The following is a 16,745-nucleotide window of genomic DNA, read 5'->3' as shown; positions in this document are numbered from 1 at the left end:
TGTTTTAGCGCCCCTCTGCTCCGCAGGCACAGGCGGGCACGTCTTTTAGGGTGTAGGGCAGACTTTTAGGGTGTAGGGCGTGCAGAGGGAAGCCTCCAAAGTGAAGCTGGAGGTGCCTGGCAGCGGAGCAATGCCCCCCTCCGCACCTCCGGGCACGGCCGGCAGGGCCGCCCCCTTCCTGCGGGCTCGGCGGCGGGGAGGGACCGGGCGGCGATCGCCTTATTACCCGCATAGCCCGAGCCGGGCGGCAGCCACCGTCCGTCCATGCCCGCGGAGAGCCCGCCGCTTCCTCCTCCCCCTCCTCCTCCTCTTCCTCCTCCCCCCCCGCCCGCCCCGCTCTGCCCTCGGTGCCGGCGGCCGGGCCCCCCCCGGGACGCCCATCCCAGCATGGCACGGCGCGGCCGCTTGCAGCGCCTCTTCGGCCGGGGCCAGCAGGACGAGCCCGAGCCCCTGCCCCAGCCCCAGCCCGAGGGGGCGGCCGCCGCCGTGGCCGAGCGGCGCCCCGCGTTCCCCCCGTGGCGCCCGAGGAGGAGGAGGAGGAAGGAGCCGTCGCCGGAGCCGCCGCGGTAAGGAGGAGACCCTCAGCCCCGGGGGGACGAAGAGCAGGGATGTAACAGGCACCCTGCGCCCCGAGCACGGCGGGGAGGGAGGAGGGAGGAGGGAAGGAGGCAAGGAGGCTTCCCAGCCCCGAGCAGCCTCGCAGAGCGCAGCCGGAGTGCCCTCCCGGCTTCCCGCAGCGGTGGACCTGCCCTGCCCTCGCTTTCTTTTCGGGAAGGAGGGAGGTAAGGGAAAAGGGCTCCACGCCGCTTTTCGGCAGTAGCAGCGCCCGCGTCGGCGTCCCCCGGGCGATGACCGTGAGGATGCAGGTGTTCCCCGGGGTGCCGGCAGCCTGCGGCGCCGCGCTGGGGCCGGGGAGGGCCGGGCAGCGCAGCGTGGCTTTTGGGGAAGGCAGCTCGCAGCTCGGCATGGGCAACTCGGGCTTTTGCCTCAAGGACTGGCTTGGCTGGTGCCCATCGGATTTGAGCGGCGAGACCCAGGCAATGAGGTGTCAGTGCTATCTGGACTTTAGAAAAGCACTTTGTTGAGTTATTGGTCTCTCTGGTGTTTGGTTCTGACTGGGAAGCCTATAAGTTACAGGAGTTCTGTGTGGGTTTTTGTTATTGTTTATAGGTATAAAGTAGTTTTACAAAAAATTACAGTATTTGCCTAAGATGGACTTCACGTAGGTGAGCGGACTGGACTAAAGTACAGTCTAATGATGCTTGCATTTGGTATAGAAATGTGCTCTTGAGAGCTGTAAACACCAGCATCTTTTATGACAGAAAAAAAAAAAAAAAAAAAAAAAAAGTGAGTTTATGTTCACGTATGTATAGAAAAATAATATGAAGTCTACTTTTCATCCAGGAAAAGATGTATCTCACAATGCCATTGAGTGGCCAAGCTCAGGGTGGTGTTGCCGGTGGCCTCAACCAGGAAAAGACCCCTCTTCTGCCTACTAAAAGCTGGATAAGACAGAAAGCAGACTACTCTGTTGTTATCAGAGGATCGCAGTGTAACTCAGGCTGAAGGGAACCCCGAGCAGGGTCAGCTCTGAGTTCAGACCCAGTTTGCTCAGGACCATGTCCAGTGGGTTCTGAAATCTTCCTGGAACACAGGGAGGGTGGGCAGCTGCTCTGGACAAGCTGTGTCGCTGCCTACATGTGAGAAGGTATCTTCTGGTACAAGGCTGGAATGTCTCTTCCCACAGTTTATGGCCTCTCCTGCTGCCGTGCACCACTGCAGAACCTCATGGCTCTTCTTGGTGACCCCTCATGGTACTGGCAGGCAGCTGTTGGGTCCCCTCCGAGATCACCCTCCTGAGGCTGAACCAGCCCCACTCCCCCAGCCTCTCATCTCACCATAAGTGTTCCACCCGGGCCTCCTGCATCTTGGGGCCCATTGCTGAACTCAGCCCAGTTTATCAACATCTGTTTTGTGCCGAGGGGGCCCAAGGCTGAATAGACTATCTAGATGTGGTCAAATGAATGGTGAGAAAAAGGGAAAAAGTCCTTCGCCTAGGTGCCAGTTCCTTGTCCTTCCTGATGTCTTGCTAGCTCTCTAGTGCCAAACCAAACCAAAGATGCAGTACAGGCTTTGGGATTCAGCTGTTACACCTGAAAAAACTGGAAGGTGTTTTTGCTGCATAATGTTATTATCAAGTTCTGTGCTTAAAACACAACTGAAATCTAATAACTGCAAGGCTTCTGAAATGATGGGCTTGTAGCTCTCATTACGAAATAACTGTTTTTCTGCTTTTTGGACAGGGAACCAATCCTTCCATTATTGGTAACAGGTTGGGCTTGCACTTCAGCATATGGAAATACATGTTTATCCTAACATCACTACCTGCAGTTGGTCATCTTCAGGGAGTACAAGCTCCTCGTGTTTGTGTAGCTTTTTTTTTTTTTTCTTTTTTACAAATGGTATAAACAAAGACAAAACAGCCAAAAGTACACAACCAAAAATGCTCAGTGCATTTTTTTTCTTCATAATGAAGATTATGGTGACATTTCTGAAATGGCTTTGTTTGAAGTATTTTATTTTTTATTATGTGAATGGTAGGATGTAATGCATGGCTGTGAGAATGCTATATAGACCAAATAAAAGTAGACTTTTAACAATGAAGATTTTGAAAAATTGATGTGCTTAATGGCCACCTTCTGGTAGGAGAGAGACATAGTTTGGCAAACAACTAGCATGAAAGCCAGCTGTTTGAAGGCACCTATCTAAATGCTACTCCAGTTCAAGAATTATCCTGTGAGGTCTTATGCTATTTTTTTTAGGTAGCCAATATTTTTTCTTGCTGTTAGGTTACTCATCATGAAGAACAGTATCCAATATGGCTTAAAAATGTTTTACCATGAAACAATAAGCAAGCAGCTCAACTCGTTTCAAATTGAGGCTACAAGAATGCATTCTTATGCCTCAGTGAAGCTTGTGGTATACTGCTTTTGCTCATGGGTGTCTGCAGAGGAAGTCCCCTGGTCTCTTTTTGCAGCAAAAGCTGGTAGAGTCTCTTTCCCAGAGATAATAGTTACGAACTGGAGCCTCTGAACAGAAGAAGCTGTGGTGAAAGAGAAGAATGGGAAAGAATTACAGTTCTTACCATGTCTTGGAAAACTGCAGCATATAAAGAAACCTGATTTTGCTTGGTCCCTTGGAAGTCACGAAGTCTGTGATTTCCAAACATCAGGTCACAGAGTTGTCATGTCATGGACATTGAATGATCTTCACCAAAGAGCAGCTATAAAAATGAAGGCAATGACTTAGATTTGAACTTTGAAGGAGGAAGTTGGATACAGGAGGACAAAGAAAATTGTCTGTCTTTGGGGTGTGATTGTTTAGCAGCCTTTCTCACAATGTATGCTACTCTAAGTATCTGGAGCTTTTGGTATTTGATGGTCGAGACCAGACATGTTACTTCAGTCCAGTGTTGGGTTGGCTAACACACAAATCACATAAAGCTAAATCCTTGCCAAAATACGTCAATGTCAAAACATTTTTGCGACTTATTACTTCCTCAGTTTGAAGAATCACTGGTAATTGTCAGCCTTGGTATTGAGAATGCTAGGACTAAATATGTCTAATGCTAATATGTGAGGGCAAAAAAAACTCTATGACCGTTATTCTACAATGATTTGGCAGGGAGACTGTAATGAATTAGGGTTCACTAGTAACATAAAAACAAGCAAAGGGAAACTTGGTATTAAGCTACATCCAAGGATAGTTAGACTGTGGAATAATTAGATACTATCTCAAGGAGGAACACACATGTTCAGGAGAAGGATGAAGAAATGTTGTGTTGCAGGAGGAGAAAGTTGTGGTGGAACCATACCCTTCTTTGACTTCTGTGTTAGAAGAACTGAGGAAATCATGCTTCACAGCCCATATGTAACATGAAGTTTTGCAGAAAGATTGAGAGCCAGTGTTTCACTCTATTAAAAACCGAGCTTGCAATACCGCAGAGCATTCGTAGCTTGACTGATTGACAAAAACAGAATGTAGAAACTGTCATACAGTCAGCTGTGTTAAAGAGAAAATGCTTGATTCGAAAATGTACTTGATTCAATGTAGTTTGGCTATGTGTGTAACTTTATGAGTTGTCTGGTTGAAAGAAAAATGGAATTGTTCACCTCTGTTCTTTGCAAGATTGAACATGGATGTCTAGAAGGGTTGCTGGTTGCACTTACTTTGTAGGAGATGGAAATGAAAAAGGGTAATTATGTTTGCAGTATAATTCTTGGTAATCTGTACTGTAAGCATAATGCCTTAGGTATAAAGATTTATTAGTCTTGTTTTATACAGGAAAGAATTTCTGCTAAACTATCATGATCAAATAATTAAATGCAGAATATTTTTGCTCAACATTTTATCTATAGTGTGACCTAATGAAGATAACATTGCTTATTAAACGCATACGTTTATAGAAAGGTACTAAGATAAGAGGGGTGGCGTGCTGAAGTGTTCACCTTTGTTTGCATTCTCAAGAAGTGAAAAATAGTGTTCTGTGAAACCCTACCGAATGACAGCTGTGTCAAGGAAGTAATAACCTGACCTTCCTGCATGAGGTAACATGGACTGCCTTTTCTGTGCCATGGATTTTGCAGTTTTGGTGGCTGTGAAAACACCATTGTGAAGAAGAGTGCTCTCCTTTTCATTTTGTCACTTTAAAAACCAAATGCCAGTCTAAAAAATCTGAACCAGTGAGTATGCTAGAGGCTCCCTGGTCAGCCTGCTTGGGTGGCAGTGAAAGGTTACATCCTGGTAGAGAAGAGTGGGATCTCATTCCTGACTTCTGTTTCAGAAGAATTACTCACTTTATTTATTCATGTGTTTTTCCTTAAATATAGAATAAAACAATCTTAAAAAATGAAATGAGTCAATGGACTCATGCCATTCACAAATCAAAGAATATTGCTAATTTTTTGAATGCTTCTATGTTTGCTGCATGAACATTATGGAGGGACAGCGTACCCTTCTGTATTCAGGTGAACCTGATCCATAGTAGCGCTGGGTACCACTGAGGCAACATGAGCTTTGTCCTGAGGAGTTAAATGTCTATTAAAACAAGGACTGTTCTGAAAAATCAGGTTCTAGCTTTCTCAAACCAGGTGCCAGTTGTGACACCTTTGGTTTTAGCGTGTCAGATGCACACTTTGAAATGAAGACAAATAAAAATATAAAGCTGTTTTGAGAAATTGTTGGGAAATTAAACGTGTTTATGAAATGTTTATGAAAATGTCAAATCTTTATGAAAAGCATCCAGGAAGATCCACTAAAAAAAGTTCATATTGAATGCATCTAGTTGGCACATAATAATTTATGGAGTGCTAAAAGCAGTATTAAATATTTAGTGCATTCCTATTCAGTGAGTACCGCTCGTCTAAACAACCAACAGTTTTCATGCTCCACTCTTTCCTAGTATTGCTGAATTGTCTCCTCCTTTTCTCCTTGTCATGTTCCCTTGTTCCTACAATTGTCTCTCCCATCTATCTCTCCCTTTTTGACCTCTTGAGATTTGCATCAAGCAATTCAACCTTCTTTGTCTAGTGGCTTCCAGCTTGCACTGAGCATTTGGAAGAGTGATAGTTTATTGTCCTTGAGATGGCTTCAGGACATTTGCTGGACAACATTTGTAGATAGAATTATTATCTGTAGATCAGCTGGTATAATCAGAAAAAATTAGACAAACTTTCTGGCACAGAAGAGCAGACCTGAAAAAACTGATTATTTTATTCTCTTAACGCACTCTTTTTGCCGAACTTATGGAAATAACACATTAGAAAGAAAAAAAATCAAGATGCTGTAGGTATTTTCACATGCTGCTAAATAATGCCTTTGAACAACAACAGAAAAAGCAATTAATTTATTCAGAATGTAAGAAAATCTGTTTGAAAGAGCTGTGATTTTCTTAAGATGACATTTTCCATCATTTTTGGTGATCCTAAATACCGGGGGTAAGTAAAATTAATACCTGTTATTGAAACAGTGAATATAATTAGTTTGACTTACTTCATATACAAATACAAGATGGCATCCATATCCTCTAATTTCAGATATCTACATCTGAACTGGTTACTCCCTTTATAATCAGGGAGGACAAATAGGCATGTCTGGTGTGCAATTCATCTTACCCTAGGGTGAGCGTCTAAAACAGGCTAAATGAATTGCAGCTTAGAAATGCCAGCTTTTCCTCATTGGCTTGAAAAGGCACCTGAAGGTCATGGCTCCAACATCTGAATTTGGACAGCTGAATGCCATCTGCATTACCTGGTAAGGAGGAGTCCACAAACTGATAGCTCCATGCAAGATGTTGCAGAGCAGTCAGTCATGAGCTTCAAAAGCTATGTTCTCATCTTTCCCATGCAACCGTAAGGCACCTTCTTTCCTTGCAAGCAATCTCCTGATCAAGATACTTTTCCCACATAATTTCTGTGTTTTCAGTTGATTCTGGATAGGAGTTTTTGAGTGTCTTTAAGGAACTGCAGTTGATCCCTGCTTCTGCTGTTTTTCCTAGGTAAAGCTGAGCAAGTCTTGGGAAAGTTGTGGAAACAAACCTTTACACATGACTTTGGAGAGAGAACAGGGCAAGCAGAGAGAGGGAGGAGGAAACTCTTTGACCCAGGGTCCGATTTGCAAAATTTTAGCCAAAATGGCAATGTTTAGGAAATGTTAAGGCTGCTGGAAATGGAACACAATGGGGAGGATGGGGAACTGTTAACAGTAGTTAGCTCTTCTGTTAGCAGCTTGCATTTTAAAATAAAATAAAAACATGAGGAGCTGTTCTTTGATCAGAACTTCTCATGCAAATGAAAAAATCCATTCTTTTTAGCTTTCAAAGCAAACATAAAAAATACAATGGCTTGTCTACATATCATATAGCAGATAACAATGTATCTTTGTACATACTATTCTTATTTTAGTCACTTCTTACACCTTGCTGACTTTCTACTGTACAGTTTTCCTTCTCATGCATGTTTGTTCATGCAGCCACATACTGTGAGCTAACTCAATCTATCATCAAATATTTCATCATTCAATGCTCCCTCAAGAGAAGAAGGGAAAGACGGGTAAAGATTGATCAATATAAGGGAATGGTGGTGGAGCACTGGAACAGGCTGCCCAGGGAGGTTGTGGAGTCTCCTTCTCTGGAGATATTCAAGAGCCATCTGGACGTCTACCTGTGCAACCTGCTCTAGGGAACCTAATTTGACATGGGGGTTGGACCCGATGATCTCTGGAGGTCCCTTCCAACCCCTACAATTCTGTGATTCTGTGAATACTATTTTCCTTTGGTGCCATCTGAAAAAAAAAAAAAATAAAATCATTCTATTTCGTTCATTTAAAGAAAAGAGACTATCATCTTCTACATATCCTTCATTCCCAAGTGTGCAAAATTTCTGTTGTTTTTTATTAGCCTCACTTTGGAACTGTACTTGGAAATTTAGAAATGAAAATGAAATAATATTAGTTCAGTAAGATAGAACTTTTGGGTAAGTGAATCCTTTAGTCATCTAGGATTTACAGTTGTAAAGCTGACCAAACTAAATTTTTAAAAGAATGTCCTGAACTATGCAAATCTGTAAAACAGATGTGTTTGATGAATTCCCCAACCCCATGCTTCAGGTAGAGCCCAACACCAGAAGCAAAACTACTATTTTGACAAAAGAGTCTGTTTTTCCTCAGCAGTGATTCTTTATGTTAATTACAGCGTACCTTCTACCGTTAGAGTAACTCTGTAAGTACTTTGAGAATTGTAGGCAGACTGAGGGGCCATAGTGCATCCTATAACTGACCTTTCAGTTGCCATTTCATGTTTGTAAGCTACTGTTTTATTGTCTTCAGTGGACTGCTACTGTTGCCACAGCTGTAGCAGTGCTGTTGCGACAAGGCTCTGCATCAGGAATGCTGCCCAATTCCTTGGAAATCTGTGAGGATCTGTGCCCCAGCTCACAGAGCTTGATCAGGCCAAGCAGAATTAGCCAAGCAGAAAAAGTTTTAAGTTGCATGACCTGGTGGAAACCATGATTTTCAATTTGTTCCTTCTGCTGTGGCCAGGAGCAGGTGCCACAACACATGCTCTCAGGCCTCATGCAAAGTCAAAAGTGACGTCTAATTAAAGCTAAGAGAGGTGGAGAGAACCTCCAGTGGAAGCTTTCGTGTTACTTGTGAGGAGAGGCTGCTCTTTAGGAAGTGAGGGAGTTTTTTTTTTTTTTTTTTTTTTTTTTTTTTTTTTTTTCCCAGCAAGAAACTAGCAGAATACTCTCTTCATTACATGATAAATACAAAATAGATTGATTTCAGTTGAAAGAAACCTCTGGAGTTTGTCTTGTCCAACTCTACTGAAAGCAAAGCGAGCTTCAAAGTTAGCTTGCGATCTGAAGTTAGAGGGGGTTGCTCAGGGTTTTTTCTAGTCAAGTGTTGACTAGGAACAGAGACTCAATAACTTCCCTGTGATTTTTCTTCCTCAGTTCTAAACAAAATTTCTCATGCTGTATCTCATATCCCTCTCCTCTTGGTCTGTCCCTGTGCACCTCCAATGAGAAATTGCCTCCCATTAGGTAGCCAGTCTCAACTTTTGCCCTTGCACCTAAACATCTTGGTGGTTCTTCCCTATATTCACTGCATTTTGTCAACACTTTTCTTGTACTGAACGTATGCAGGTAGCCTGCATTGTCACAAGGGCCCACTGCTGATAATGTCTGGTAGTAGAGTAATGTGAAAACTATGGGCGTACAGGTACTTGGCACTGAGAAGTACAAGAGAATTCCAAGTGTCATTGTAAACTTGAGAATTTTGTAGGGGCAGTGTCTAGTTTCTTATTATTTCACTCCCAGAAGAGTTTACAGATCTTCTTTTTTGTTTGTTTTGGTTTCCATCATTGTAATTCCTTGAAACCATCAGTTGGAATTGCACAGTGGACATTCCACAGCAGCCGTGGAGGCACTCTGTGATGAGCAATGCTGACATGTTTTCCTACCCTTGGCTGAGAATCTTGCCATTCACAAAGCATTTAAAAAGTAACCTGTAATTCTTTTGACAGGACGTATATTTAGAATTTCAGAGCAGTAAAGCATGTTTGGCATAAAACCAAACCGTGTGAATAGTAATAAAGAAAAATCTATACCATTATAGGGCCATATTTGTCTCTAAGGAGGGTGTTTTAATGTTTCACCCGTTATTACCAATTGCAGATAAAGTACAGATAATTCATACCACATGGCATAGGGGAGACACCTGTAGATACATGCTGAAACTTACCTGTTGTCCTCTGCTAAAGGATCTCTGTGACTTCCTTTAGCTATGTGCAAAAGCTGAAGCAAATGGGGAAGAAAATAGAACTGGAAATGAAAGGAAATCTACCTACCAATGTTATACTTTTCTGTTTGAAGAGTGTTCCTGTACTTGGCAAAGAGAAATTGTTGAGTTTGTGTTTTACAGCTATGTTTGACCATAGCAGCATAGATTCTTCAGTGGAACTGCTGAAATGGCAGCCCTTGTGCTACTTTTGTTGTAGGTTCAGTATTCTTACCTGCACAGACTAAGTTGCAGGAGGAGGTGTGGATTTATGCATATGCAGACTTTCTGGGTTAGAAGTGGCCTAGGAGTGCCCTCTCTGTGGAAACAACACAGGTTCAAGATGTATGAGGAGCGGCTGAGGTCCCTTGGTTTGTTCAGCCCAGAGCAGAGCAGGCTGAGGGGAGGCCTCATGGCGGCCTGCAGCTCCCTCACGAGGGGAGCGGAGGGGCAGGCGCTGAGCTCTGCTCTCTGGGGACAGCGACAAGACCCGAGGGAACAGCATGGAGCTGGGACAGGGGAGGGTCAGGCTGGGGGTTAGGGAAGGGTTCTGCACCCAGAGGTGGTCGGGCACTGGGACAGGCTTCCCAGGGCAGTGGTCACAGCACTGAGCCTGATGGAATTCAAGCAGCTTTTGGACAACGCTCTCAGGCACATGGTCTGGTTTTTGGGTGGTCCTGTGTAGAGCCAGGAGCTGGAATTGATGATCCTTGTGGGTCTCTTCCATCTCAGGATATTCTCTGATTGTATGACATAGGTCTGTGCTTACACTATTACATCCTGTAAAGAGGCAGGTTGTTTATTGATCGGCTGGCTGCCTGGCTGTTTTTTCCAGCACTGAGAATAAGCCCATGTATTCAGACTCCAAGGACAAGAGTGCAGGCACAGCACCACCCTTATGAACATAGTGACATGGCTTGCAAACCAGACCTGCTTTTCACCTGGCTGTCTTAAACCTGGATGCATTTAAGATGTGTATGTCTGACCCCACCTCATAGATGGTTTCTGAGTTAACCTCATGGGATTCATGTGATTTGAGTCTGGATTCCTTAAGTTATTCAATGGGAGGCAGCCTTCTCTGTCTTCAGTTTAGGTACTACGAAATCTTTTTCTCACAGCTTCTGTCTGTGCTGTTAGTTTACTGTCTGATCTCTCCCAGGCTTGGGTTGTGTGTTTATCAAATGTCTGGAATAATGGGGTCAGATTTTGACTATGGCTTCTATATGCAAATAGTGAGTAACAGCAGAAAAGACCAAAAAAAAACAGTTGGCACCTTTCAAAAGCTCTGAATGAACACATATCATTTGAAATTTCAGGATGGAATGCATCAGGCTTTATAGTCCTTGTGTAATTTAAAGGGCGTGTTTGAGGTGAAGAGATAAAAAAGAGGCTGAGAGGCCCATAAAAGTTCCACAGGGGTGTATATGAAACAGTAGTATATAGAAGTATACAGAGGTATAGGTGACAGTGCTGCAGATGGTAAGTCTGTTCTTGTGAGTTTGTCTGCCTGGTTCCCAGTGAATAGCTTGATAACCATTCCTGTCACGTTTGGCAGATACTGAGAATAATCAGGACTTCAGGGAGGCTCTTAGCACCTCTGCTTGGGATCAAACCTGCTGATGTTGTCAGGAAAATGCTTGTCTCTGGAAAGTACTAACAAATCTGCATCATGGAGGTTGCTTTCCTGTGTTGCTCTGTTGGTACAGTAGAAATCCAAAGGCAGTCACAGTAGTGCATGGGAGTCAGCCTCATTGTCTGCACTATCTTACGCCATGTATCTGTGGCTTGGAGCAACTGGTAATTGAACTAACCAGTTCTTTAATAAGATCTAGATGATATCTTTCTTATTTGGGACAAACAAACATTTTTATAAAACCTTTGAGGTGAGGTAGAGGTAATAGTTTTAATATTGATTTTTTAGTATTTTTATGAGATAAGATTATGAGTAAGCCAAATTTTGAGGGAGACATTTCATGTTTTCACTATAATGTGCTAAGGAATGAAAACAAATGGTTAGAGATAAGACAGTACTCTCTACTGGCTTGTTACAGTTAATGTAATGAAAAAAAAAAAATGAAGCCAAAATGCATTTTTTTTTCTGCCAAGATACCGGACTTCTCATCTAAACTTTCAAGAAGTATTTGTTAGTGCAAGCATACTATGTTTGGATCAAAGCATACTTTAGAAAATGTCTAACTTTTATAAACTTCAGTTCAAAACAAGTAAGAGTCATCCCAAAGAACTTGTGCCAGTGTGATAAGACTGTCTCGTAAATCATAAAAAAAGTATGAAATCAGCACACAGATCATAAAGTAACTTCTTGGTAAAAATAAATCTAGTCAGATGACTGTCTTTTTGGTTATTCAAAAAGTCTCATTTTTTTTTTCCTGTAAATACTCAATACAATGTGATAGTAAGACTTGTAATTTGAAAACATGAGCAGAGTGACCTCAACTGTAAAAATGTATTAGCTTGTAAAATTGTGTAATAGTTTCACCCTGAGCATTTTTAGAAGTCCTCTGCATCCTAAATCAATCTTCTTTAAATTGAACATCTATTTTTTCTTCCCACTTCATCAAGCTGTGCTCAGAAGCTGTGCGTGAGACTGTCTGAAGCAGGCAGGGTGCTCGCACTGAGGAATGTCCCACTGGCTGCTAAACCAGTGGGGCAGCATTAGAGGGATTAATAATGGCTCCAAACAGGTATTCAAGCACTGATTGCACGTTGCACAGATGCTTGGTGTGACTGCTGGGAAGGAACTGAACAGGAAGTTTCCAAAAAAAATTCAGCAGCTTTACATTCTAAATTCTGTATCTAAATGAGTTCTGGCAATTTCAAATATTGAGCTTAACAGTATTTATTTGATGGCAGTGTAGTGTCACCTGATTAAAGCATTTTTTTGTTTTGTTTTGTTTTGTTTTGTGATTGGCTTACATGTTTGAACATTATGCAAATTTCTTTTAAAGGTATGAAATACAGTTAGTCCATGACGGGTTCTTTTTTTTTTTTTTTTTTTTTTTTTTTTGTTGGAAAGATACCTAAATCACCTCTCACTGCCAGCTGCTTTTTGTCCACTTTGTCTTCCTAGATTTCTTCAACAATTGTTTCTTTGCAATACTTTTTATTTTTTTATGAAATGCGATCAGGGCGATTCTTTAGTATCACTACAGTTGTAAGTGACTAGCTTGCTATACTCTACAGTGGGTTTTTATTGTTTTTGTTTTTTTAAGAAGAAGAAACCTCTGTATACCTGTTTGGACATGTCTAATCTTTTTTTTTCAGTTAGATGAGATTTACTTGCCAACTTCTGGCATATTTCCATGCTGTAATGGTGTTAAACAACATCTCCCCCCCTCACCATGTTGTTGCTGTTGTCTGCAGAAGTAGTTCCTTCCTTGCATCCATCTTAAAGCAAGTCCTTTACAATCTGAAGAATCCATATTTCGATTATCCTTTGGTTTGTGGTTTGTAAGATTTATCAAAGTTCAGAAATTCTCTACTCCCACTGTTCCTTATTACAGTTCATGGAATTGCTTTTCCTCCAGTAATGGATTGAATGTGCTTTTCCAGTTGGATTTGAATCCCCCAGTCATTACCCTGGGACCGCTGCCAAAACAACAAAATATTATCATGTATTCATTTCTTCCTACACTCAGAAGTAGCAGCTCTGGCTTTGTTCCATAAAAATTACAGAGTTGTTTGAGTTTAACATTTTTTTTCCAATTGCACACCTTTGTAACTAAGACAGATTTATCTTTCATCAGTAATGCTACTTATTTTTTACCAACATACAACTCCTTCAGTTCTTCTTCTGGACTGTTTCCCAGGCTGTCCACCATCTGATCTATTTCTCGTAACTTTGAAATATATTTTTGTCTACTTTCAGAAGACTTACCAATTTATAGTCTATATTGTAGCACAGGTGTACAGTAGATTTACTGAATATAAATCTAAGAGGTGGAAATGAATTTTATATGCAACACTATAGGAAAACATTTAATACTCATGTTCATTCTAATGTATGCATTTTGGTTTAATGACTGTATTTTCTTACTAGCAAGATGTCCCTTACACTTGAAGATGATTATAAATAATTTTTGCTGCTGATTACAAATGAGGTGTTCATGTGAACATCTAGTGAAGCATGTGTCAACAGCCATGTGTTGGCAACAGCAGGCCATGATGTGTGTGGAAGTCATATGCTTACTTTTTTACTTCGAAAAGCAGTCAGGGTGTGATTGTGTTGTTTGGTGCTTCTACAGGGCAGGGGAATACTTCATCCAGTGCTTGAGTCATTCCTACCTTAAGAGTTTTGAACCCTTTTCCAAGTGGCATCCTACCCAGTTTATAGGAAGAACACCTCTTCCTATAAAGAAGATATATAATAAAATATGAAAAAAACAAAAACAAAAACAAAAACAAACAAAAAAACTGTACACCTTCAATCATATTTTCCATATTTCTGAGGCAGTACAATGTTCAGCTCTCCTTTGATCACTCTGTGGGCATATTCATGTCTCACATTAAATTGTAGTATTCTTGGTAGTATTAGTATATTCCTTTGCTTTAAAAATCCATTCACTTTCCATGATGGCCTGGATGCCTATTAAAAATAAAAATAAAAATTCCACACCGAGTTATTTCTTAACACTAAACTTTATTTTATAATGTAAGGAGAGTGAGGGAAAAGAGCTGTGAAATTTTGCATATTGACTGTCACGAACTTTAATACTAAGTGAATACTGAAATGTAGACAGGCTTGTTTGATTCAGCGGTTCTTATATCTTCCCTGGGTTGCCCTTCCTTTCAGTCACTTCTCAGCCTTGCTGCAAGCTTCTTGTTGTCAGGGATTTTTTAACCTCAGTTTTCAATGATTTTTATCAACCTGGGCCTGTTTGTTTAGGTCCTTTGTGACAGATTTCACACAGCTGAAGAAGGATGCATGAATAATTTAGGCAGTGATCAGGGGCATCTGGAGGAGTAGCAGACACCTCCCAAAACTATAACTGTGAATATTTTCCAGTGGTGCTCATGCAGCTCCTGATGTCAGTGACCTGCTTCCAAAGTACCTGGGTGAGGAAGAGGTGCTGTGGCACTGCCAGTGCCTTCTGCTTCTCCCCAGAGCTGGATCACAGTCGAATGACAATAATGAAACAGCTTGGACACTGACCCTCACAGTGGTATCTTGTTATTGGATCCTTGTTACCAGTACCAGTGCTGGCACAACCCAAGGTGCCAGTGTATATTTGATGGAGAATGCAAGATTCTTCAGGGCATCTGAGCATCTGGGAGCACTGACTCATGGTCCAGGAACTTGAACCTGCTTTGCTGTTTCATTCAGGGCATTCAGTTTGCGTGATGTCCCTGCTAACTTTGGCATTAAGGCTATCACTGTGAAGGAAGGGTGTTCCCTTTTTCTATGACTCCTCACCATTTGTAGGAATCTAGGAGGACGTGATGCTTCTCATCCTGTTTCCCCAAGCTTTTATAATTAGCCATCGTACCTTGTCTCTGACGCAGTGCAGGTGGACCTTGTAAAATCGAATCAGACCATTCCCGTCGGTAATGGAGAGCAGGCTCAGAAGAGCCACAGGGACAGCAATCTACCTTCTGTGATATCCTGCAGGAGGGCTGGAGGGCTGGAGGGCTGGAACTTCTTTCCTGTGAAGAAAGGCTGAGAAAGTCTAGTTTATTTAGCCTAGAGAAGAGAAGGCTTTTACAGGACTTTGTAGCAGCCTTCCAATGCCTACAAGGGGGCCTACAGGAAAGATGGGGAGGGACTCTTTGTAAGGGAGTGCAGTGATAGGTTAAGGGGGAATGGCCTTAAACAAAATAAAAAGGTAGGTGTATATTAGATATAAGGAAGGAGTTCTTCACTAGAAGAACTAGAGGCCCACCCAGAGAAGCTGTGGATGCCCCATCCCTGGAGGTGCTCAAGGCCAGGCTGGATGGGGCTTTGGGCAGCCTGGTCTGGTGGGGAGGTGTCCCTGCCCATGGCAGGGGGATGGAACTGGATGGGCTTTAAGGCCCTTTCCAAGCCAAACCATTCTGCAATTCTGTGATTCTTTGAAGGGTTAGAGCTTCATTTTTGGACAAATGTTGGTCTGCTTTATGACTTCTCATTTCCAACTCAGTCTGTAAATATTCGCTGTCCTTGCAAAATGAGTGGGTCCTGGAAGGAAAATATGGTTTCTGAGACAGTGTAGGGATGCAGGGCAGTTGTGGTGGACAGGATGGAGCAGTGAGGGAACCTTCAGCCCCACATGCACCCAGGAGCAGTCCCAGGGCAAGAAGATGTTTGTAAGACATTGATTTAGTTCACAGGTCTTAGAAATCCTGTTCCCACCTCATCCTCTAAAGATGAAGTGGTTGTCAGTAGATGACTGTCCTGCAAATGACAAGATTTTAGAGAGCTAATGTCTAAGACATGATGGAGTAGCAACATATCACCACATCAAAGAGCCAGCCAGTATTGTTGGAAGTTCAGCAAACAGCCTTGGGAATGGTGTCTGCCAATGAACAAATGACCTCTGGATAATGGATTTGTCAAACTGACCAAGGCTGCCAGAGCTCCGGAAGTAGTGCCTCCAGTATGGTTAAAAACTGTATTTATCTTATTTAAGAGTTCCAAAGGACAATTTTCTATTTTCACAGTCATAAAACACCACATGGTTTCTCAGGGCATCCAAAACTGGTGGTATATTCAGCAAAACAGTGCTTTAAGTCTTCCTTCCTTCCACCTCTGAGCTGACTGTTTATTCCTTTGTAATTATTCATTTGTGTGCTGGTGGACAATGACAAATCAAGGAAATTATTTTTTTTAGCATGTGTTATGTAGCTCTCCAGAAGATAAGTTGTCCATCTGCACCTTCTGCAACCATTTTTTCTACAGCTAGCCCAACTTGGGCTTGCATGCTCATGAGGGAAGTGAAATTTTGAGCACGCGCTGACCTTTATGACATTGGCGCGAAGAACATTAAGCCACATATGGAGAACATCAAATGCATAAGTACTGCTACAACAAGCTCATCAAGTCTCAGTATTTATGGTGCATGCTCTTGCATTGGCATATGTGTATGGCCAGTACTGATTTAGCTCAGGTAGCTTCTTTTTTGCCCTGTAGTAGAGTCACACAGGATGGAATTAAAACTTTTTTGCTTTAAGTGAAAGAAATGGTGCAACATGATAGGACAGTAAAATAGAAATGGATCAATGTAAGTTTATGTATGATGACCAAAAAATACTATACATTTCACAAATAGGCCTCTGAACACATGGACTCCCTTGGGGACAGATTACTGTGAAGGAATCGTAATCGTAGTCCCACAGAAATTATTTCACTCTGTGGTGGGTTGACCCTGTCCAGCAATTAAGCACCCACTAGCTGCTTTCTCACTGCCCCCACACCA

General features: G+C 42.3%; 1 protein-coding gene across 1 annotated transcript in view; it reads left to right on the top strand.

The window, feature by feature from the left end:
- Nucleotides 1-269: 269 nt before the first annotated feature.
- The window catches only part of CRYBG1 (crystallin beta-gamma domain containing 1), a 95,727-nt gene continuing 79,251 nt past the window's right edge, over nt 270-16,745 (top strand). Inside the window, exon 1 of the mRNA XM_035322525.1 lies at nt 270-566. Within this exon, the coding sequence (XP_035178416.1) occupies nt 388-566 (179 nt within the window). The 5' untranslated portion in view covers nt 270-387. The remainder of the gene's footprint in view (nt 567-16,745) is intronic.

The sequence above is a fragment of the Oxyura jamaicensis genome, chromosome 3, assembly GCF_011077185.1.
Source record: "Oxyura jamaicensis isolate SHBP4307 breed ruddy duck chromosome 3, BPBGC_Ojam_1.0, whole genome shotgun sequence".
Taxonomy (NCBI): domain Eukaryota; kingdom Metazoa; phylum Chordata; class Aves; order Anseriformes; family Anatidae; genus Oxyura; species Oxyura jamaicensis.
This window is presented reverse-complemented; position numbering and strand designations above follow the sequence as displayed.